This window comes from Ammospiza caudacuta, chromosome 3 (genome assembly GCF_027887145.1).
Source record: "Ammospiza caudacuta isolate bAmmCau1 chromosome 3, bAmmCau1.pri, whole genome shotgun sequence".
NCBI lineage: Eukaryota > Metazoa > Chordata > Aves > Passeriformes > Passerellidae > Ammospiza > Ammospiza caudacuta.
Window position 1 is genome coordinate 94,846,553 of NC_080595.1, and position 22,613 is coordinate 94,869,165.

Here is a 22,613-nt window from a genome sequence, read left to right on the forward strand (position 1 = left end):
TAGGGAGACCATCTGATGTTCCCTGGGGAAAGTGTAAATAATAGTGTGAAAAGGATAGGTAGTATTTGGCTTAGCAGAGGATTATAAACAGCTCTGAGGAGCATGCAGCCACTTCCGTTTCATATTTATGAAATATGATTATTATAAGATTTCTGATTATAAGAGCTATAATTTTATGGAGTGTTCTTTTGAGATCACTGCTATAATCCCCGGGATCTCGTGTATTTGAGGAGATGATGAGGAGGAGCCATTTAGAACTTCTAACCACCTGTTTAAATTGTTAAAAGAGAGTTAGAACACTTCTGGGACCTTAATTTAGTCTCCAATTAAACTTTTTTCCAGTCATTTTTAATAAATATTTGAATATAAATTTACCAGTGAGATAGTTTGGACTGAAAAGTTTGAACTTACTTCAAAGGCAGTTTTTAAGAAAGCTAAATTCACAATGATAAAGAGTAACTGTAGCCACTAGCACAGGCAGTAATAATATGTCCAGTGTAGGTGAGCTGGAAGTGTTGCCAGTTTTTCAGTATAAAATACAATGTTCATTCTTTCCCTTTCTCTTGGGATTCCAGAATTCTTCTGTTTTTCTGCTATGAAAGCAAGAGTGGCTCTTACTTCTTGATGATGACTTCTGGAAAAAACATTACCCTTATAAATACACCATTTTATTGAGCTTGAGTATTCCAGTTCTGTGGCAAAGTTCATAAACATTCCTCCAATTTTTCCCCAGTAAAAATCTAATTAGGAGTGATTTTCAAGTTAATACATGAAGTCTTGACTTCATTTAAATATTAATAGTGCTGGTAACTTTTGGAGTGTTGAGGAGCCATTGAAGGAGTTTTGGTTCATCTTTGAAGCTTTACTCTTTGTGTGGACCTTTGAACATTGCGACTTAAGTAAACCATATCAGTAAAGCAGAAAAATGGGTTTAGCTTGTAGTAATAAAATGTGATTTTCCCTCAAATTCTGGTTAATATTTTCAAAACAGTAATTACTTGAGTACTTAAGAAAAGGGTTCTCTCAGCTTTTTCTTTCTTATGTTTACATAATACCAAATTTCTTAAGGACAAATTTTTGTTTAAAATTTTCTGATTAGTTCTGAACTGATTTTGTGTGGTCATTGATCTAAAAAAGTGTGTGAACCACTCCTTTCCTGGTCCAGAATAGCTTAAATCAGTCATCACATGTGAAATCAGAGAACAACCAAGCAGTCACAACTTGCTTTTGTAATACTGATGTGACTGGTCAGAAAACCATGTGTGCTAAGGGAGATGCAAAACATGCAATAACTGAGTGGGAGGAGCTCCAGTTTTAGGCCAACCATCATGAGTCTAGGAGCAGTGTGCTTAAAGGCAACTGTGTAAAGCCTGTGAAGCCCTTCTGAACTACTATGAAATTTTGTTTTCTTCTGAAAGTAAATGATTTCCTGTAGCTTGCTGATGCCAACTGCTGCAGATTAAATGTGTATTTATTAACTTGGGTTGCAGTTTCACTTGCAGAGCTGATTGGGAAAGCTTTTTAATACAGGATTGTAAACTTGTGGCCCAAAAGTGCCTGGTGCTTTTATCTTTAGAGAGTATCTGATACTCCTACAATCATGCAAGGTATGGAAGCTACAATCCATGTTTTCACTGTTTTGTATCAAATCTGCTCAGGGAAGGGCAGAAATAAGGAAGAATGCTGTCTGAGGAATGGCAGGTTACCATTCCCAGGACCTAAAGTGTTTGGTTGAGCACATGCTTACATTGATTTTTGTAATGTTATCTGGTTTGGAGTATCTTGCATGGGATGTGCACTGGAAATGTTGCCTATTTTTATTGATATTTAATTTCTGCTGAGTAGTACTGAGGTGGAAAATTAAATGGCACCAGAAATGCTACTCAAACAGAACCCACCCATCTGCTCCAAGGAAGTAACAGTGCTCTCCATCTTGCTGGGATGTGTAGGACCCTGGGCATAGTTCTTCTCTATGTTTATGCTTTATTGGAATAGATTCCAAAACATTTATAGTCTTGGATACTCTCCCTTGTGGATTACAGTACTTTCTGGCCTTTGTGATACAGGCTGGGTTTCCTTCCAGGTGGTCCAAATGTTGCTGCCAAACTCTCCTTCCTCTGATGCGCTGCGTTCACACTTCCTCTGGAGAAAATAACTTTATTGGCTTTCCTATACCAAAAATAGTTTTTGTTCTTTCGTGGTTCTACACAGCTTTATTGCTGCCTCTACTTCATCTCTGCTTTAGTTATGCAGCTCTGCTAGCTTTTATTTTTTCATGTTTTGTTTAGGAAAATTTGGGGTTTTTTCCTCCATTAATGTGGGATACCTTCCCCTGCTACATCTGCAATGCTACTTTTCTTTATTTCTTTCAGATAGCCATTTAACACCTACCTTTTGTAAGCCCTTTCAGTCATCCCACAGAGTGCTGAGCATATCAATTAAATGTTTGGAGTTCCATGTTGTTTAAACATTTTTTTAGTCATGCTCAGTGTATTGTAAGTTTATACAGACAGAAAACATTTTTGTGAACGAGTTTGGCCTTCTGCATAAAATTAGGCATTTGGTTAGAATCAGTTTGGTTTGATATTTAAATATTTAACTGCAGACATCAGAAATGGTCATTACAGTGCTGTTTATACTGTAAAAAAATATAATGGTGTGATTGCTCTGTCCATATTTGATAATCCCTTATCTGTTCAGACTTTATTTATGTTAACCTTTTTTGGCTGTGATAGTTGCTCAGCAGTAGCATATGTCCATTAGCTATGGCTTTTTAATTTATTTTTTTTAATCCAGAGTAGCATCCTTCACTTTTGAATTTACATTTGTGAGGAGAGACTGGGAGCTGGGCCTCCCAGTGAAGCAGCAGCTCATAAGAGTGTACAAATATATTGGAAGGCAGGGTTTAAAGTAGACTGAGCTAAGCTGTTTATAAGTGGTGCCTAATGACAGGACAGGAGAAAATAAGACACAAATGTAAGAGAAATTTCAGCACTGAAAAAACCATTTTACTGTCAGGGTGACTGAGCCTTGGCACAGGTTTCCCAAAGAAGTTGAGGAGTCTCTGTCCCTGCAGAGAGTTCAAAAGCTGTCTGGGTGTGGTCTGCCCAGCCTGCTTTTGCTGACCTTGCTTGAGTGGGTGGGTGGTGAGATGATCTCCAGAGGTGCCTGCCAGCCTCAGCCATTCTGTGATTCTGTAATATTCCACTGTAACAGTCAGGGTTCCTCAAATCAAATAATATGTTGTCTAAATAATGCTTTGAAAATAGTAAGCTCCCTTTTTCTTAAAGTTCTACATTCTCCATTTCTTCAGTCTAGCCTCGAATATGCTTCTTTTCTCTCAAGTGCAATTTGTGTTGCAGGTACATAAGATATTTTAATGCCTTAAAAACACCATCAAGAACTTGGAAAGGAAGAGGTGTGTTTCATAAATGATCGAATAGTACAAATATTTGGATTGTATTTCATCTATCAGAAATGCTTTAAGTATTCCTGTTGAATACAACCTCCTTTTGACATTTCTGAAAGCTCATTACTTCTTTGCCTTTTAACAGTCAAGATGAAGGCTGTCAGTGATGGAATTGAGATTTCCATCTGTTCATTATGCCTTAAGTAGCAGAGGGGAAGAGCAGATGTGCTGCCCCAGGCTTTCTACTAATTTGGCTATCCAGCTGCCTCTTTTATTTTGGGAAAAATACCTATAATCTCATACAAATATAATCAGATATGTAAGGAAGTGCAGTCATCTTGGTTCAATCTCCTAAGACTACTTAGCAATCTTTAGATTCTGGCAAAAGATACAATACCTTTTCCAAAAAGGCATTGCATTTGCCATAAATCACTCAGGCCTGATTCACTGAGACATCAAAACAGGCACTTAAGTTAAAGCAAAGGTGTAGTCCTCTTGACCCAAACTGGAATTCTCATATGTTTAAGTAAATACCTTAATAAATTAAGCTTTGTTAAAGTAGTGTCTTTTGATACTATTAGATTCAGTTAAATAAATTCAATAAAAAATTATTAGGAAACTTTCTGGTGGAAGATTATCAGCCAAAGATCTCTTTTATTTTTTTTTCTATAATCCAGACCCTTCTCGACTTTGGAAAGTCGGAAAAGTTGCTGTCTGGGCAGTGAATATATGAAGGTTCATTCTCAAGAGAATTCATCTCATATAAGCAAAATGCCACACACAATCAATGCAAATCTCATTTGTCCAGCCAAATTGAAACCTTTACCTTTTCCAAGAGCAGCTCTTCTTTTCATACAGAAATCTGAGAATGTGTCCAGAGAAACATCTCTAGCCTGGATTTAGGAATCCAGGCTTCTTGGAATAGATGATTCCACTAATCACAGTAATTATGAATAGTAACAGTAACACAATATCTTTCATACTGAAAGATGTGTAGAAGAATTCCCTGTGACAGCTCTGTGCAATTGTTGACCACCATTCAAGTGCTGCTATACTTACCTCTTTTTGATGACTTTTGCAAAATTAAGAACATTAAAAATCTAATTTGTAGGGTGTGCAGATGCATACCAACACCAGGGCAAACCTCAGAATTTAAGATATTTTTGTTGGCAATGTAAAGTTGCTGACAATCTTAATCAGACAGTAATAATCAGTAACTTTAAAGATTGCAGTCATGAAGTAACCAGGAAACACCAATTTGAAACTAGGTTCAAATTATTTTAAGTTGTGTGTAGGATGACTTATCAAACAGTGTAATGCATTTTACATGCTCTTTTTTGATAACAACAGTTCTTTTTTGGTTTAGCATAAAGCCATTTAATTAAAATTTTAAAAGTAAGCTTGAAGGGTTTAACATAGACCACTCTATCTTTTGGAGGGCAAGAAGTGATGCACACCTTTAGCTACAGCTAAAGATTCATGAGGAATAAAACTGCTTACTGTTTCCAGCTGAGATGGATTTCTTTCTTGATTCTCTGTTTTTCTGATTTAGTCTGCTCAGACACTTGACCAATCCATCTGTTCAGTACCATTCCTTCCCTCAGCCAAAATGTAACAGTGCCAAGTCTCTAAAGAAGAATTGAAGAGGTTGAAAAGAAAAAAAAAAAATCTCAGGTCATCTGTTTCAAATCTGCACTCATCTCTTTTAAGTGAATGTAAAACTGAAGGTAATTTGAGATTGTTCTTTGGTCTAAGTCACAGTTAAATCAGCTAAGTGGTAACACTGGAAAAAGCAGTAGAATAGCTAGGAGACAAGTGGAATTACATTTTCAGGCTCCTGGAGTTTTACTTTTGACTTAGGTGGGGTCAGGATCAGGTAAAAAGTAGACCAGAACAAATTCATGAGAAAACATCACAGTAATTCAATTTGCTGTTTACTTCAAATTCACATGGAACCATTTTTTCCCCTTAGGAGGAAAACTACCAAAATTTACAATATAGTTTTCTGCCTCTTACAATTTAACCCGAGTGTTAGACAAGCCCTCATACCTCTGCATTGGTGGAAGTTTGTGTGGTGTATTTTCTCATGGCAGTGATCTGGTCTTCTGGGGCTGATGTTTGGGCATGTCAAGAACTGAGTCTAAGAGTTTGGCTGATGTCTGACTTTGTGAACTTTCAAAAGTACAACTTATTTGTATAATGTGCATTATGCTGTATCTCACTGCTGTGTCATCCATCCACCTTCCTGCTGAGAGGGCTGTTTCACAGCAGAGAGGAGGCGACCTGGCACAATCCTCCATAGGAAATTGATTTGACAGTGCTCTGTGAAAGTTCTTATGGAAGAGAGAATGGTGAATTTATGTTAGGAGTGGTCAAAAAAGTTGATTTTATTAATCAGTCTCATACCTACATATTCAAAACATCCGCATGTTTGTGTTTATAAGGTCTGACCCGGCGTGCTCATGTGTGACATTTAAGGCAAAAGCACCCTAGTTATCACATCCTCAATGCTTTCTCTGGGCTTCTGGTGATAAGTGGTGATAGATTTGATTTTATACAGGTTTTCTATGCCTTTAAGATCCAGCAGCTGTGCTGGCATGCTTATTTTGCCTCAGGGTATTTCTTACTTCAGCTTCCATAAATTTTTTGTGTCTGTATGTCCTCATGTTGAATTTCTTCAGATTGCAATGACTTCCTGCTGTGCCTGTAGGATAAAGAGTGCCACAGGTAATGTGCTGTGGTAGGGATTGTTGCTGTTTTCAAGGTGCAGGGTCCTGGTCCCAGAGGTGTCTTTGCTCTGGCCTTACCAGAGCTCAGGCCTGCTCATCTTGATGTAAATGAAACATTTTAAATTTTCCTTCAGTTGGCTTTGTTCTTTGTTATCTTTGTGTGTCGCTGTTGTCAGCTCTGTTTTGCTGCTGCTTCCAGTAGTGCACGTATTTCCATTCATACTTCATTCACATCATCCTCCTTAATTCTGTTACAAAAGTCTCTACATGTGAACTGGAAATGTCTAAGTTATGATCAAGCCCAGTTCCTGACAACATTGTTGTGTGGTGTACTTCAGAAAAATATAAAAAAATAAAACCAAATAGTTTTGCAACAAGAATAAATAAAATTTTACAGTGTGGTAACTTACTTCTTTTGCAGCCTTTGTATATTACAATCCTAAGATATTGGGGGGTTAATTCCATCAGGTATTGAACTAGAAGAAATCTAGTTCAGGTTCACTAGTAAGCATCCATATTAATCCTTCAACAGCAATTTGAAAATGCACAAAAATGTAGAGTGCATGTGTTTAGAACTGTTGTCAACTTATTGTCTCAGTAGAATGGACTTTGAAAGGCTTCCATTTAAAGAGCAAGCAGTCCCTGCTACAGTGTGATGCAACAAATGGCTGATGACAAATTAGATTAAAAACAGCAACTGTCCTTTTCTTGTAGCAAGTGTTTCTCTTAGCTTATGATTTAATTACCTTTTGTCTTAAGAGAAGCCCTTTATGTACACAGAGCATGACTGTGGGCAGAGAATCTGGTCTTGCTCCTCTGCTTATGAACAACAATGTCTGGGACCACCACCCTCAAGACCTTCCTAAATGAGCACTGCTCTGTTCCTTAGCCTCTCTATTCCCAGGGCTGTCAAGTCCACACCTGGATGCTGTTGGCTGGGGGGAAAAAAGGGAGAGAATTGAGAGTCATCTGCAGCCCATTCTCCTCAGTACTCCTGGGATTGAAAGGCCATGGAAATGAGTACCACATATGTTCAGGACAGGGAAGGAGCAAGCAGAGGAGTGTTAGAAGCACTGGTACAGTGCCAGAGCACTGTGGTTGTGCCAGGGAACACTAATACAGAAACCTTTAGTAGAATTTTATTTCCTTAAGGAAATGTGACTGAAGAAAGGGTCTGCTGCTGGTACTAGGGTGGGTGCTAAATGCTGCCATCTCCCACATCTCCATGCCTACTTTGGATATGGACTGAGCTCATTCAGGAAAGGATTGGTTTGGAAATGGAAAATGGCTATGAAAAACAGTCCTATGAAAGTACGTGCTTTCTGTAGCTAAAATAAAACCAGTGGTTGCCTACAGGGGAATAAAAAGGAATTTTAAGCAGACTCCTTCATGTGGAAAGCGGAGATGCTGACAGTTTCTATTAAGTTCTTTAGAAAATCTCTTCCTGTGAAGAATGTCCTGTCTGACTTGCTGGTCCAATTCAGGACAGAAAAAGTTATTTGTAATTTAATGATACCTCTTCTGAGAAGGTATTTGCATTGTAGAACTGGCTGGAGCTCAGTGCACCTTGGACAGATTTTTGTCCCGTGCAGCTGTAGCACATCAGGCTGTTGGAGAGGCAGCATGAGTAGTACCATCTGCTGCAGAGGGGTCGGGATGTTTGCTGGAGGATATCTCATCTGGGCCACCTTTTCCACAGAATATACATGTAGCATTATTGTGCAAAACTCTAACCCCCTCGTTCAGTTGCATTGAATTTAAGCAGCGGGTTGCAGCTGTAGCGGAAGAGGAGCTGGGATGGGTGTATGACCTCACTGCAGCAGCTTCATTGCCTTGTGAAATGGATTAAAGATAGCTGGGAGGAGAGGAGGAGGAGAAGGCATCCTGGTCCAAAGAGTTGTTTGGAGGGAGGCATCCAGGCAAACCCTGGCACAAAGAGGAGTTTGTAGCAGTGTTCTTTATCCTTCAAATCTGTTTTGAGCAGTGGGATATATGGTAATGAGCAAGCTTACAGCATTTGGAGTGAAGAGGAAGGAGATAATTTCCACATTGTCCTGGTGGACTATAAATGGTTCTGGCTGGCAGGGCAGCTGCATGACGCACAAGGCAAGGAACACAGCGCCAACGTTGCTATCATTTTGGTTTGCTCCTTCTTAGGAATGGGGGGCAGCAACCAATTCTGATGGTTTCTAAGGCTTTTTCAGTTCCAGGCATGTATGAACAAAAAAAAAAAAAAAAAAAAAAAAAAAAAAAAAAAAAAAAAAAAAAAAAAAAAAAAAAAAAAAAAAAAAAAAAGTAGTCAAAAGGAGTTTGGAAGCTCTAAAAACCTAAAAAGCAACCACTTGTTCCTTTAGGAAGGTTTCCAAACAATGGCTGGCAGTAAGAACAAATGATCCAAATATACATCCAGAAAATCTTCTTAGCTGTAGAAGTAAGCATGGATTTTACTGATCATATGGTTTGAATTCAAAATTATGCCCAAACTTTTATAGCTCCCACTGTCACCAAAAGCCAGATTCTTGAGGGTTTTCCCTGTTGAGGTCTTAAGAGCATTGAGTTCCCAAAATACTTGTACTGTATATTTGGGATGGTTATAGAGCTGTGGACATTTTTCTCCAGCTTGTTACATAAAGACATACTCCGTAGAATTATTTGGAACATTAACATTGTTGTCATAGACAACTGAATATAAATTTACTTACAAATGGGGGAAACTTAGCTAAGACTGTCACAAAAAATATGTTGTAAATTGGGAAAAGAATTGGAGACGCTTTTTGGCAACCACATGCTGTTCAGTGGGATGGTTCATTTTAATCCATTGTCCAGCATTTGCCTCCCATACTTGATGACAAATATGATGTTGCATGCTTGCCACCTCTCGTCTGCATTTTCTCTTCATAACAAAACAAAGGAAATATGGCTTTGAACTTCTATCCAGTTGGATCCTGATTCAGACTGCCTGTGTGACTTGGAGCAGGAATCTAAAATCCAAGTACACAGAAAGGTGTGGGTGACAAATCAGGATTTACAAGGGGAAACAGTGGTCTGGATTATCACTTTCTAGAGACAATTTATATTTGTTTAATCAGCTACTGCAGTGACACATCCTTAACAGCCGGAAGAGAAGAATTCACAGCTACAAAACACTTGGTTGCAAAAGTCCGTTGGTCCCTGGGTGGGACTCAAGACAAGCTATTGCTATCAGAGAAGTGTTTTCCAGAGCACAAAAATATTAAGGAATTCATTAGTGTATTTGTTACAGTTGCACACTGAGGAGGAATGTCTACAAGCTGGGTTTTTTTTAGTTTTGACAGTGTAGAACTAGATCTCATAAGTTCTTCTGGTTAAGACAGTTGTTGCCCACTGGATAGGTTGTTTCTTCCATTTTTTTGTACCACTTTTCAGTATGAATATTCATGTTGGTTACAGGTTCCTCTCTATCCCCAGTTATCCCCTGTGAAGCCCTTAGTCAAAAGCAGTGGTAGCAGGAGAACTGATGACTCTGGTTTGAGCAAGCCGTTAGGCATGATGTATTTTATGTGACTCATATCACAGAGTCAGTTAAGTTGGAAAAGACCTCTGAGATCAAGTCCAACCTATGACCAAACACCACCACATCAGCCAGACCATAGCACTGAGTGCCACATCCAGTCTCTCCCTAAACACCTCCAGGGATGGTGATTCCACCACCTCCCTGGGCAGCCAGTTCCAATGTCTAATCACCCTATCTGTGAAGAAATCCTCCTAATGTCCAACCTAAAACTCCCATGGAGCAGCTTGAGTTTGTCCTCTTATCTTGCCGTTGTTTGCCTGGGAGAAGAGGCCGACCCCAGCCTGGCTACAACTTTCTTGTGGCTAGTTGTAGAGAGTGATAAGGTCACCCATAACTCTCCTTTTTCCAGGCTGAAGAACTCCAGCTCCCTCAATTGCTCCTCAAAAGAGTTGTGTTCCAGTCTCTTCACCAATTTCATTGCCGTTCTCTGGACTCGCTCCAGCACCTCAGTGCCTTCCTGACTTGAGGGGCTCAGAACTGGACGCAGCACCGGAGGTGCAGCCCCACCAGTGCCAAGCACAGGGAAACAGTCACTGCCCTGGTCCTGCTGCCCACAATATTGCTGATACAGGCCAGAATGTCATCAGCTTTCCTGGCCACCTGAGCACGCGCTGGCTCATGTTTGGTCACTGTCAACCAACGTCCCCATGTTTTTTTCTGCTAAGCAGCTTTCCAGCTGCTTTCCCCCCAGCCTGTAGCCCTGTTGTGATTCAAGTGTAGGATGCAGCACTCGGTCTTGTTGAACCTCATACTGCTGTGCTGGCTTGTACATCCAGCCTATCCAGATCCCCCTGCAGAGCCTTTCTGTAGATCAACACTCCCACCCCCATTTGTGCAGCCTTGTCACAGAATGAAATGTCTGCTTGCTTCAGGAACTCTGCTGCTGGTGACATATTCAAAATAAAATGTTTTTCGTTTATGTTGGAGATCTGAATGCCTACAGATTTCAAAGAGGAAGATAAAATTGTTGTTGTAAGGTGTATGATTATGAAGTTTAGCTACTTAAGTAAGCAGTACACTCTATTCTTTCACACTATCATATTAAATAGGTAGTTCACTATTTTTGAAATAAAAGTTACCTCTTAGAGAGTTTTCTGTCATGATAATTTTTCTGATTTCGTCTCCTAATCTTCTTGATGTGCCTGAAGTTGCTGTCTTTTAACATGCTCTCTTTTAGTAGTGAACCACAGTCACTGAATGGTGGTTTTAAATATGATGCTTTTGTTTGTAACACATCTATTACTGGTGTCTGGACCTGCCTGATCAGGCACTCTGTATCATCAGAGTAAGCTCAGTAAGCAGTGTAGTCAGTCTGTGCTATATCTAGTATTGATGGAACATGTTGAGATGGTCAAATTTTAGGATAGCTGCAGCCTTTGTTTTCTCTTTTCATAATGTTTGAAGATAGAATGACTCACAGAACTGTAGCAGCCCACAGTTGCTGGAATTAGTGTGATTTCAAAGGCACAGCAGGGTTTGATGGCTGCCCATGGACAAGCACCAAAGTGCTTGGTGCCCTTCTCTTCTTGCAGTCATACGTGTTCCCTACCCACCTGTAAAGAGGTGCAGATCCAAGCCCAAAATGTGCAATGACAGCAGGGTATGAGGTGCAAACAGAGAGGACTTGTTCTGTTTCCATGAGGGTTGATTCAAGCAGTTACTCTTTATGGTGCACAAGCCACTGAAACTAAAACTGTTCATCAGAGTGTGAGAAGGGTGGAAGGTTATTGTAGAGTGATACAGGAGGGAAAATATTTGGTTAGGTTTTGGCTCAGCTTTCTGCTTTAAATGATTGTGGTGGGAAGATGTGGAGGTCATAGAGGAATTGATGGCTCTTTTGATATGGTCGCTGCCTCCAGAACTGTGAGGCACCTTTGTAGCCAATTCATTATTGCTAAGGGATTTTCTGGAATGCCTGATATTAACTATTTTGTATTACCTCATCGGTATGTCTCATCTATTAGTGCTTTTGAGGACAAGAATACTCCAGGCAGAGAAATAGTGGATAATTTTCTTGTCTCTTTTTTGAGAATATAGACCTCAAAATTCACAAGTCTTATGAGGTACTGCTGGTTGTGTGCAGCACTGAAGTCTCAGGTTTTTACCTGGATGCCAGGTGTTGCACGTGCAGTGCAGAAGAATGCTGCTTAGAAATTTTTTTTCTATAATGCCATAATCTCAGAGGCCCAGAGTTAGACTGCCTGTATTTTTTCCATTTTAATTGAACAGCCACAATATCTGGCTCAGAGAATTCATATGGATAGTGTGTCTAGTATAGGATGATTATTTTCTACAGGGATGCTCTTTCAATATAACTCACAGGGAGTTTTGGTCTTTGTCTACAAGGGTAATGGATAACAAAACAGAGAAAAATAAAATGTAGATGAGAAATGGAATGTTATATATGGTAAAATAAAGAAACAGACTAGCCTAATGACATCCAAGAAACACATATAACCAAGCTCCAGGATTCCAGAGTGATAATCTCATTAGTTTCATATTATTATGCAACTGTCAACTACTGGACCCTTATGGAGTCACAGAAATTTATGGCAGAAACTGAAGCAGGTTAGAAATTTAAATTAATTAGAAATTAGCTCTAGTTTTTTATTTGAACTCAGTTGTGATTTACAGTACTGGACTTGCCAAATTTTATTTTAAACAGTGGCCTGTCATTATGCTGCTGAAGAAGTCCAGGTTTTTCCATCAAACCTGAAGATGTATTTATTTTAGTAAGGATTACTATTCCTGCCAGTGGAATCCCCATAGATTTGGCTAATTGTAATATGGCTGTAAATATGTGTTTTCCATGGAAATGAGTTTAGTCACTGGAATTTTTGGGTTCTTTTAAAGTACTGATGGCTTTGATTAATGTGGTTGCCAAACACATGTATGGTTTGGAGAAAAACTCAGTTAATGTATTTACACTGAAGTGCTCACTATATGTATGTATTGCTTTTCTGGATGAAGCATGAATTGACAGCTTGACTGTCTCTCATGCATTTGTGCTGTTAGCAAATAAGGAAAGCCTCCTCTAGCTCAATCAGGATTGAGACTATGCTGCAGAGATCTTGCCCTCTTGCAAATGTCTGTGAGCTCGAATCCAGTCTTTATGTAGGTTTTGTAGATATATTTTCATTGCTTTGTGGGGTTTTTTTTGCTTTTGTTGTAAGAAAGTAATTGAAAATTCCATATGTGACTGGTATGCAAAGAATCCAGAGACAGTACTACTAACCATACATATAAGGATTGGGCAATATTTACAAGAACATGTAGTGACAGGACAGGGAGGAACAGTCTCAGACTGAAAATAGGATTAGGTTAGATACTGGGAAGAAATTCTTTACTCTGAGGGTGGTGAGGCACTGGAACACGTTGCCCAGAGAAGCTGTGGATGCCCTGTCCCTGGAAGTGTTCAAGTCAGTGTTGGATGAAGGTCTGAGAAACCTAGTCTAGTGAAAGATGTCCCTGCCCATGGCAGGGAATTGGAACAAGATGATTGTGAAGGTCCCTCCCAGTCCAAACCATTCCATGATCTGTAGTGGTAATATTAAATTTAACTTCATACTAACTTTCATTTTAGGACTAATCTTACTAGCACAGCAAGGCAATTGTTGACTTGTTAGGTATTGACATACAAATCTAATGCCAGGAGTCTTGAGTTTCCATATTAAAAAAAAACCCTAAAAATACAACCACAGAATTATAGCATGGTTTGTGTTGGGAGGGACCTTTTTTTGTTCTCTAGGTAATTGCTCAGTGGAGACTTCTTTTGAGATGTCTGCAGAGGGTGGATGCCTTTTCCACTGATCTTCTATTCATAACTTAGAACTTAGTAAATACTATTAGTAGTATGATTATGCCTTCTAAATAATCTGTATGAATGTAAAGATACCAAATACAAGAGAAACATGTTGAGTGTTGTATGATTCAAATTATACTTTGCATTTAAAATCTGACCACAAATGTTACTAGCATTTTAATGTATAATTTTGAAACTTTTTTAACATAATGCATAATTTCTTGTTTTTCTAGATACGGCATGAACTGCCTCATTCAGTTTGAGGATTTTGCTAATGCCAATGCATTCCGCCTCCTGAATAAGTACCGTAACAAGTATTGCACTTTCAATGATGACATTCAAGGTAAGAAACTTTTTCCTTTTTCTCTTCTCTTCACTGTTTTTCCCACAAGCCACAAAAATAAATCTTAATTTCCAGAGGGGAAAAAATTATCAACTTTATTGTAATACTTATAGATGTATAGGTCACATTTTGCCTTGGGTTTCCTCAGCATGAATTTTTGGTGAGCTGCATTTGCTCTTAACCTTTCATCTCTCATTTACACCTCATACTTTATTTAGATGTTTGCTCTTCAGGTTTAGGTTTTTTTTTAATAGTTTAATATGTGAATGGCTTTCCCCATATAAATTACTGACTTCTTTGAGCAAATATCAAAGCTCAGACCTGGACTATACTTCCTTGGCTTTTTGTCACTCCAGTGACAACTGCTCCACTGTTCTTCATGCAACTGGATTGATAAATGTCAAACTGTTTTTCACTTCTTAAGCTGACAACTCAGTTAAATATTAATGTAATTTTCCTCACAGTCTCACTCAGTATTAGATGGAAATGATCCTCTTGACTCTCTTTTTCCCATCTGAATAATTTATGGAATGAGCTAGAAAAAGGCAGGTATCTAGGGTGGGAAATGTCCACAAGGGGAATTCCCCAGTGCTCAATCTAAAAAGGCATCTTGTCCCTCCCTCCCTCCCTCCCAAGAAGACAGACAAGTAGGGCTGAAGTGGTGTATGCTACTACTCAGGTTGCCTTATATCTGGTCAGAGAAGAGCACTGAAAAATAACTTTCTCTAGGGCAGTGTCTTCCATCCTTGAGAGCAGTCTGAAGATGAGCTGCTGGAGAGAGGTATCCAGAGAGGGCCCTGGGTATCCGGCTACCTCTTATCCCTGATGTTCCCTTGGGTATATGAAGGTCTCAGCAGTGACACGTCAGAAATGGAAGTTAACCTGTATATATTTTTCATGGCTTTCAGTTACACTTTAAGCCAACTGTTAAGAGCTGGAGTTTTCCAGAAGTCCTTATTGAGTCATGCTTGGGACCTAGGTCATATTTTAGTGACTCAGTCCATGGCAGTGGATTCAAATAGTCCTTGTCTTTCTGGTGTTAGCATTTGACTATCCACATGAACCTTGTTCCTGTTATAAGCCTGGTTGAGTTCTACTTATGCATCTGAAACAGATTATGGAGAACAACCTCCCAGATGGGAAATAAACTAATTACAAAATGTCATTTCCTTTTGTAAGAAGCGTGGTGCTTCCTACCCTGAAGGGTCTGAGTGTAGCCATGGCTACAGCACTTCATTTTAGCAGGCCAAACAGCATCTGGAAGTTTCCGTCGTTGTTTAGAGGCCTGGTTCCCACAGGGAATTCCTTGTAAGTATGAAGGTCCTTAATCCAAATCAGAAAGAGACTCAAGTAGAATGTGGTTTCAGAGAAATGGGAGTGTTTCAGCGCAAGTGTACCAACTACAGGTAAACTTACTTGACGAGGCCTTGTGTGTATTTGCAGTTTCAAACCACTTCATTCTCTCTCCTGCACCTTGGAAGGAAGTGTCTTGACATTCAGTAGTGTTGGAAGGCATCCCTTTGGCTTTTGTCTCAGCTGCTGTAGCAGCTATCAGCCTTCCTTAGAAGTACAGCCTTTTAATTTATTTGTTCTCTGCAATCTAATTTGTGCTTATGGGGCCTTTGATATTTTCACAAACAATGCTTTTGACTTTTGGGTGATCTCCATCCTTAATATCTGTGTAGCTTCCAAGGGGTGAAAGTGGATGCATTTATTTCTGGTTTCTGTCATTTGTCATCATATCCCTGTAGTTCCCTTCAGTAACTTTTTTTTTCATAGCATGTCATCTTCTCCTGTAGTGTGGAAGTAGAATAACAGCCCATTGATCTTTCATCACTCTTCCTCTTCCAGCTTTATAAACCCTAAGGATCTTTCACCTAGCAACTATAATGAGAATGGATGGTGTGAACTGCTTTATCAATCCTTTGAGATTTTCAGATTATAAATAGCATGACTTTTTCCAGGCTACTTGAAAGAGTGGCTTTCTCTGTATGCAAGTTGTGTTTTTTGCAACAGTAAAGCTGACAAGTTGTGCCAAGGCAATAAAAGCAAAGAAATATAACACTGCATCTAATTTGCCATCATCTTCTGAAGATAATGCTTACATAGTATTTTAAACATAGCACTAATATTTTTCAACAGAAAGCTACTTTAAGATCAAAAGAAGTGTTTAATATCTTCCATAGAAATGTTTAATATCTTTTATAGAAAGACTTGAGGATTTCTTTCTTTATATAAGATATCCCGAGAAAGGATCCCTATATATCTTTTATATATCTTAGTGATGCAATGAGGACCTTTCAGTATCTCAAGTCTAAAAAATACCCTAATATATGATCCTGATTTTTGACAGTCACTAAAATAGATAAAGAAAACATGGCAAGCTGCATATACCCATCTGCAAGTACTGACTTGGACAAATGCAGTTGCCCTCTCTTAGCTCACAGCTATTTACACAGGGTCAGCCTGCCCCTAACTGACAATGCAGAACATTTGGAAAAAGTCTGCCAAAACACTGGGCACAGAAAACCACTAAAGATTGACCATTAAGGATCACCTATAGACATAATTAAGAATTTCTGGAAACAGTCTCAATCCCTGCTACAGTACAGTCACATCCTTTACTCTGCAGAAGGCTTTGTCACTTTTTCTACATTACCTCTCTGTACACAAGCAATTGAGAAAAAGGTGAATAGGATTCTGACCAAATGGTATAAATCTGTATTGGAATAATAAAGTTCTTTGTACTTTAGCATTTTAGAAAGCATCTTTGGTTTTGGATAGGTGGTGAATTTCTTCCCTCTGAAATTACAATAATTTCTCCATATCGGTATTTTCAAAATATCTTCTTACAAACACAATAGCAATGTTTCCTTAGGGAGAAAATATTCACTTTTTCCCTTGGATTCCAATCTGTTTTTTTTCTAACCACAAATCAGCTTGGTGCTTTTTTTTCCTCTCTCTCTGAAATACTGAGACAGATTATTGGAAATGAAAATCAGAGAAAGCCTTTGGTTTAAAACAAATACTTTTATCTGCTGTTAGCTATTAGAGAACCTTTTCCAAAACTGAGGGGGGGTTTGATCATCATTTCCCATATGGGAGAAATACGAATTAATTTTGTAATGGCAAACTTCACAACATTTAGAATTAGGTCAGATTGCTAGCTTTGCTCATCTCCAATATACTTAGGGAAGGAGGTGTCATGAGGAGAGGGTGGAATTTTCTAAAAGATCTGATATGTGATGGTTTTTTTCTTTCCAACCCCTTCCTGGGAATGGACCCATGGGACCTGTGTTGCCAAACAAAGCTGTTTGTTGGGGTGAGAGATGTTCTCTGTGTGACTGCCCTTGAAGGCAGCAGGCTTGGGATTCACAGTTTAAAATTTCCTCAAAGAAACGAACCAGTTCCCTTCCCTGCTGCAGGGAGGTTGAACAAGTCTCTTAATACCTGCTAAAACCAAAGTCCTAGGTACAAGGCAGTGCTGAAATCCTGCTTGTGGGTGGGGTTGGCTTGGGCCACACCTTCCTGCCCTTCACAAACCCAGGGTGTCACAATGCTCTCTTTCCTCACCCATTTTGACTTTGGTGAGTCTGTTGGAAGAGGTTTTGCTACTTGGGCACAGTCAGTGGCTTAAGGCATGTTTGCATGTCTTCAGAGATGTGCATTTTTTCTTTTGGTGCTTATGTGGTCACTGGTTGCAGTCACTGCTGACATGGATACATTTCAAATAGTGGCATAAATATCTCTAGCCTTGCTGCCTCTAGGTAGGTCAATTTTTTCAATTATTACATTCTTTTCATCTTTTTCCCCCCCTCTATACTTAAAAATTGTCTCAATTGACAATGACAAACTTCTGTAGTATAACACAATCTACATTAAATAATGTTTATCTGCTCTGTAATACTGAAGTTACAGGTCTTGTAGCTTCACGGTACCCACAATTGCAGTGCTTTCCCCCACAATGGACACAGGGCCTGTATTTTATGCCAATAAAAATATTTACACAGAGAGATTGCACTGGTTTGGAATTAACTTCAGTATCCATCATGACCTTAGATGTCATTAGTTTTGAACAGCTGTGTTGTTTGATTGCATCAACATTTTATGAAAAGAAAGAGACGTAAAGTAAAAAATGTAGACCACACATAACTTAATTATTTCATTTTGTATTTTGATTTTATTTAAAATGTATGTTAAGTGTTCAGCAGACTGCCATTTGAATAACCAGGAAAATTATACCTGGAAGTTATGCTGTGACTAATTCAATGTTAAATCAGTGCCATTCTCAGAAATCAGAATTTCTGTGTTATAAACATTGTCCTTTTTAAGATTCAATTCTTTTGACATTAATATAAAAATTTATACATTTGGTACCTGGAAATTTCCCTTCTTGAAATCAAATTGTAGAGAAGATTTTGGATTTGGTTGTTACAGTTGTGATGGGCATGGGGCTTCCAGTTTTTCTCTGACCAGGATTTTGAAAAATGCGGAGTGGAATGACATATAATAGTTCAGATATTTATATCATATATCTCAAATTCTGATAAAGTATGCAAACTGTAGAAAACTTCTTTCATAGACATGTGCTTTACTTTCAGGGGCATTGGCTTTCAAGTAAAACATGCTGAGATTTTAAAATGAAATAATTTTTAAAATAAAATAGTTTTTAAAAAATCCTATTGAGACATATGCTGTAGGGTTATGTGAAGTGTATTTTTCTTTTGGTATATTAAGGATATCACCTCTTTGTTACTCAGTGATAAATTTAGATTGAAATCAGTGTGTTTTCAAGTAAATACTCTACTGTAGCTTTTGTGTAATTTTCCATGTGTATACACAAGCTCATGTAGGTACAAGTATTCCTCTGTTTCTCTTTTTGCTCATTATGGGTTTAAAAAAGAAATCCGTTCTCCCCCTGTTCCGGGGCAGCCAGCTCCGGGTGGTTCCAGGTGCTTGCTTGAGCTGGGTGTCGCACTAAATGCCCTCCCAGCCCCAGCCATCCTGTGCTGCTGGGACTCTGTATCCTTTTCCAAATATGCCAAATGGTTGGTGTTTTAGACAGGCTGCCTTTCTCCTTGCCTACAGCCTTTCCCCTCTTTCCTCTGCCTGCTGCAGAGCAGGGCAGTGTGCACATGCAGCTTTGAGAAGCCCATTCATGGCAACAAGAAGGAGCTCCCATCTCTTAAAATAGGGGCCTTTTCAACTACCCACAGCTGTAGCATTTGCCTCGCTAGCAACTGAGATCTCACCTTTTCCATAGGATCTTTACTCCCCTTTTTTCCTGTATGTGTAGGAGATGGGAATGGATTTTTTTCCCTGGCACACTGTGAAGTGCTATTTGGATAGCTGGCAATGTTAACATGTGATTTCTGTTATGCTGTGTATTGAGAAATATGAATTTTACTTTTACCACTTCCTAATCTTTTAGTCCAGAATGAATACCTCAGATTTTTGGATGTGCTGTAGAAAGTTCTTCCCTCTTATTGTTTGCTAGCTTTTTAAAATGAGATAGGTAAAATTACATAAAGGAACTACTAGCACTTGATTACAAGTTTTACTTTTTGAAACTTTAAATAATGGACAAAGGCTTCAGTGCAATAATCCCTTTCTCACTAATTTAAATTAAATTTCATGCAATATAAACTAAGTTCTTATTCCTCACATTTTGGGGCTTTTCCCCCCAAGTCTTTTGTTCAATTATATCTGCTGAAAAGGTAGTCTGTGCTCCCAGGCATTTACAGTGTGTCAGCCTCAAAAGGCTGTGGATTTCTTTTAACATATTCATGCTCATTTGTGCAGTTTATTGTAACAAGGCTAAAGAATCTTGCACAGAAAATGAAGACTTGGTATAGAATAGTTTACCTTGATATTTCACATCTATTGTGTTTATAAAAGACATGACTTACCTTCCTAAAAAACTATAATGAAATATTTGCTGTTGCAGCAGTTGACACTGCTTTAGGAAAATGTCCTTTGTTAAATTTGCTTTGATTAGTATTCTAGAAATCTGTGGAGAATAAAATGGGTTTTCAAAATCATGTTCTTGAACAATGTCTATCTTATCCTGCACACAAAGGATTTAACCTGTGCTCTGGCCAAACTGATTCTCCACTTCCTACAGCGATGACAGTCAGAAAAGTAACAAAAATCTGATTGTGCCTCATGATGTCCACAAAAAGTGGTTTGCATCTGCCTTGGCAGATGGATGTGAATTGCATTTTGATTAATTTCAAAAGCTTGAGCCAGTATTCAGGGTGAACTGTAAGGTCATGGCGTTAGAGCAGTTCCGGTTAAACAGATCTGCCATTCGGGCAGCCGGTGCCCCCCTTCAGTGGGAGGGAATAAGGGAAGCTGCTGACGAGGAGCGATGACAGCCACTGCCAGCAGCAGTGATAGTGGGTTCAGTAATCTAATAAACTGCCTTATTATTCCTTTCAGAGTCAAAAGGCTGAATAAAATTGGTGTGGAATACTTCTAAACACCCTTTTAAGGGCAATTCGTGATTTGAGAGAAAAGTCGTATTTAAGCCTTTATCTATTGCTGTTATAAACTTTGTTCTGAATCACCCTCATGATGAACATACAGGTAACAGTAGCTCACATCCTATGCAAATATTCAATGCACAATGTATTGACATTCAGTGCAGGATTTTATTTATGTTTCACGTATCTTCTATTTCTCCTTAAAGCAGAAGATCATGTAGTGACAAATTTTGTAAAGATGTCCCAGCTGGTAATACTTAATGACAGTCCATTTTTCTGGCTAACAAGCTTAGCAACAGTACATCAGCCGTGAAGAGAAGTGGTATCCCAGCATTCCCATTAGTTATAAACCTCTGGTGTTTCATTTTGACTCTGTCACCACAAAGCAGCTTGAAGAGCAGCTTTCATGGCTTTCTGAGAACTCCTCTGATGGGGGCAGGGTGCTGTGATGACCACAACCTCAAGAAAAACAGGGATCTTATAGTTCTCCAGCTCAGCTTTCCTTTTCAGGAGACCAGATTGATGGTCCTAGGAACAGGCTGTGTTATGTAGGCTCCCTCCTCCTCCCCTGCAAGCCCAGCTGTGTAAAATAAAATAGGAGAAAGAATTTGGCATCCAACGAGACCATGGGATTTTTTTCTTGCTGGTTATGAGGATTGTTTGGTAGAATACCAAGGGAAACTGAGAGCACACTCTGACTTCTCTTTTTTTGCCGTTTTTGGTCTTTGCCAGCTTGGCACTTGCCTGAGGAAGACTAATTTCATCTGGGAAAGAAACAAGCTAGTTCTGGGAGACTGTGAGGTGGAAGTGTCTCACTGTCTGATGGTTATTGTTCCCAAAGCCATGCTTCAGAGGAACCATTTTAAAGATTTTTTATTTAGAAGTCAGGGACAGAACAAGTCATAAAAATGACTAAAGAAGTAAAAAATGCCATATTTTTATGGTCAAATCATTAAGTGGGCTGAGAACAAGGTGTTCTGTATTTCTGATGATTGAAGTGAAAAAAAAGCACGTAACAAACATAATTCTGAAGACACATGTTTTTTAACTGTTTTAGTGGATTTACTTCAAAAAGTGACTTTCTAACTTTAAAATGTGCTCTTAAATTTTATCAAGCATTACCTTTTAGCTTTGAAAAAGTAACCGTTCTTGAAACTTAGATGATCCTACCTACAAACCGTAGATTCAAACCCAGCCTTCAACACCCAAATGATGTCCTTGAAGGAAAGTACAATACAAAGAAGCCAGTACCAGGCTTCTTACTACTTCTGTTCTTTTAGGTCCTGTAGTTTTAGCTACATATATTTGACAATCAATGGTCTGTGTGCCTTAAGTATGAATGCCTGTTTTGAGCATCTCACAGAGTTTAATGTGGGGATTACTGCCATCTCAGCTTTAAAATTCACCTTGTTAATGAGAAAATAGACTTGTGAATAGCAAATTTAGAGGAGCTGCTTATTGAGAGCAACTGTCCATTATGCAGATTCAGGGCCAAGTGCTTTTGTCAGGCTGATCATAGCCATTTCACACTTTTTATGAAGGAAGAATCAGTAGCAATATGAATTCTCCCCTCAACTGTGTGACGTGTAGGCAATTGCAGATAGGGCAGTGGTGATCAGGAACAGACTTGTAGGAGCCAGCAGATCCCCTTCTTGCAAGTTCTTGCAGGCTTCTCAAAATAATTCATGGCCTTGTCTTTGATTTCCTTGAGTCAGTCAGTGACAGCTGCTGCCCAGAAAGGGAAGAATTCACTTCTTATTCCTGGAACTGGACATTGCAGGGCCTGTGTTCATCTCCCTCTGGTCCAGCTCTCTCTGAATCAGATAGGCATTATAAATCTTCAAAGACTGTTGAAACCCATGTTTTGACTTTCAGTACCTAATTGTTAGCATCTGGACAGCTTTTTCAATCCTAGAGAAATCAGTGCTGTCTGCAATTGCTTCTTCAGAATCTCCTCTAAATCCAGAACTTTGCTGGAGGTATTATCTACCTCACTACTATATTCCTGTCCACTCTATTCCTGTCCATGGGATCCAAGTTCCTTGCAGGAATAGAGTCTGATTTTTTTTTTTTTTTTGTAGGCTCACCTTATGCTTTAGTGATGATAATAATTTGTGAAAAATACAAGCTTGTTGCATGAAGTCACAAACACTTGAAAGAAGGTCTTCCCCTTCCAGTAGGCTTTGTTGGGGAGAAGGAGTCACCTTCAGTCTTTTGGTCAGAAGAGCCAGATGTGAGCTCCTGGTGACCAAACATCACTTCCTTGAGCACGACAGAGGCTGACAGCTGGAC

At 39.0% G+C, this 22,613-nt stretch overlaps 1 protein-coding gene across 2 annotated transcripts in view; it reads left to right on the forward strand.

Moving 5' to 3' along the window:
* The window catches only part of ME1 (malic enzyme 1), a 154,478-nt gene that overhangs the window by 104,500 nt on the left and 27,365 nt on the right, over positions 1–22,613 (forward strand). For both annotated transcript variants that reach the window (XM_058801415.1, XM_058801416.1), the window contains exon 7: positions 13,727–13,836. In XM_058801415.1, the coding sequence (XP_058657398.1) occupies positions 13,727–13,836 (110 nt within the window). The remainder of the gene's footprint in view (positions 1–13,726; positions 13,837–22,613) is intronic.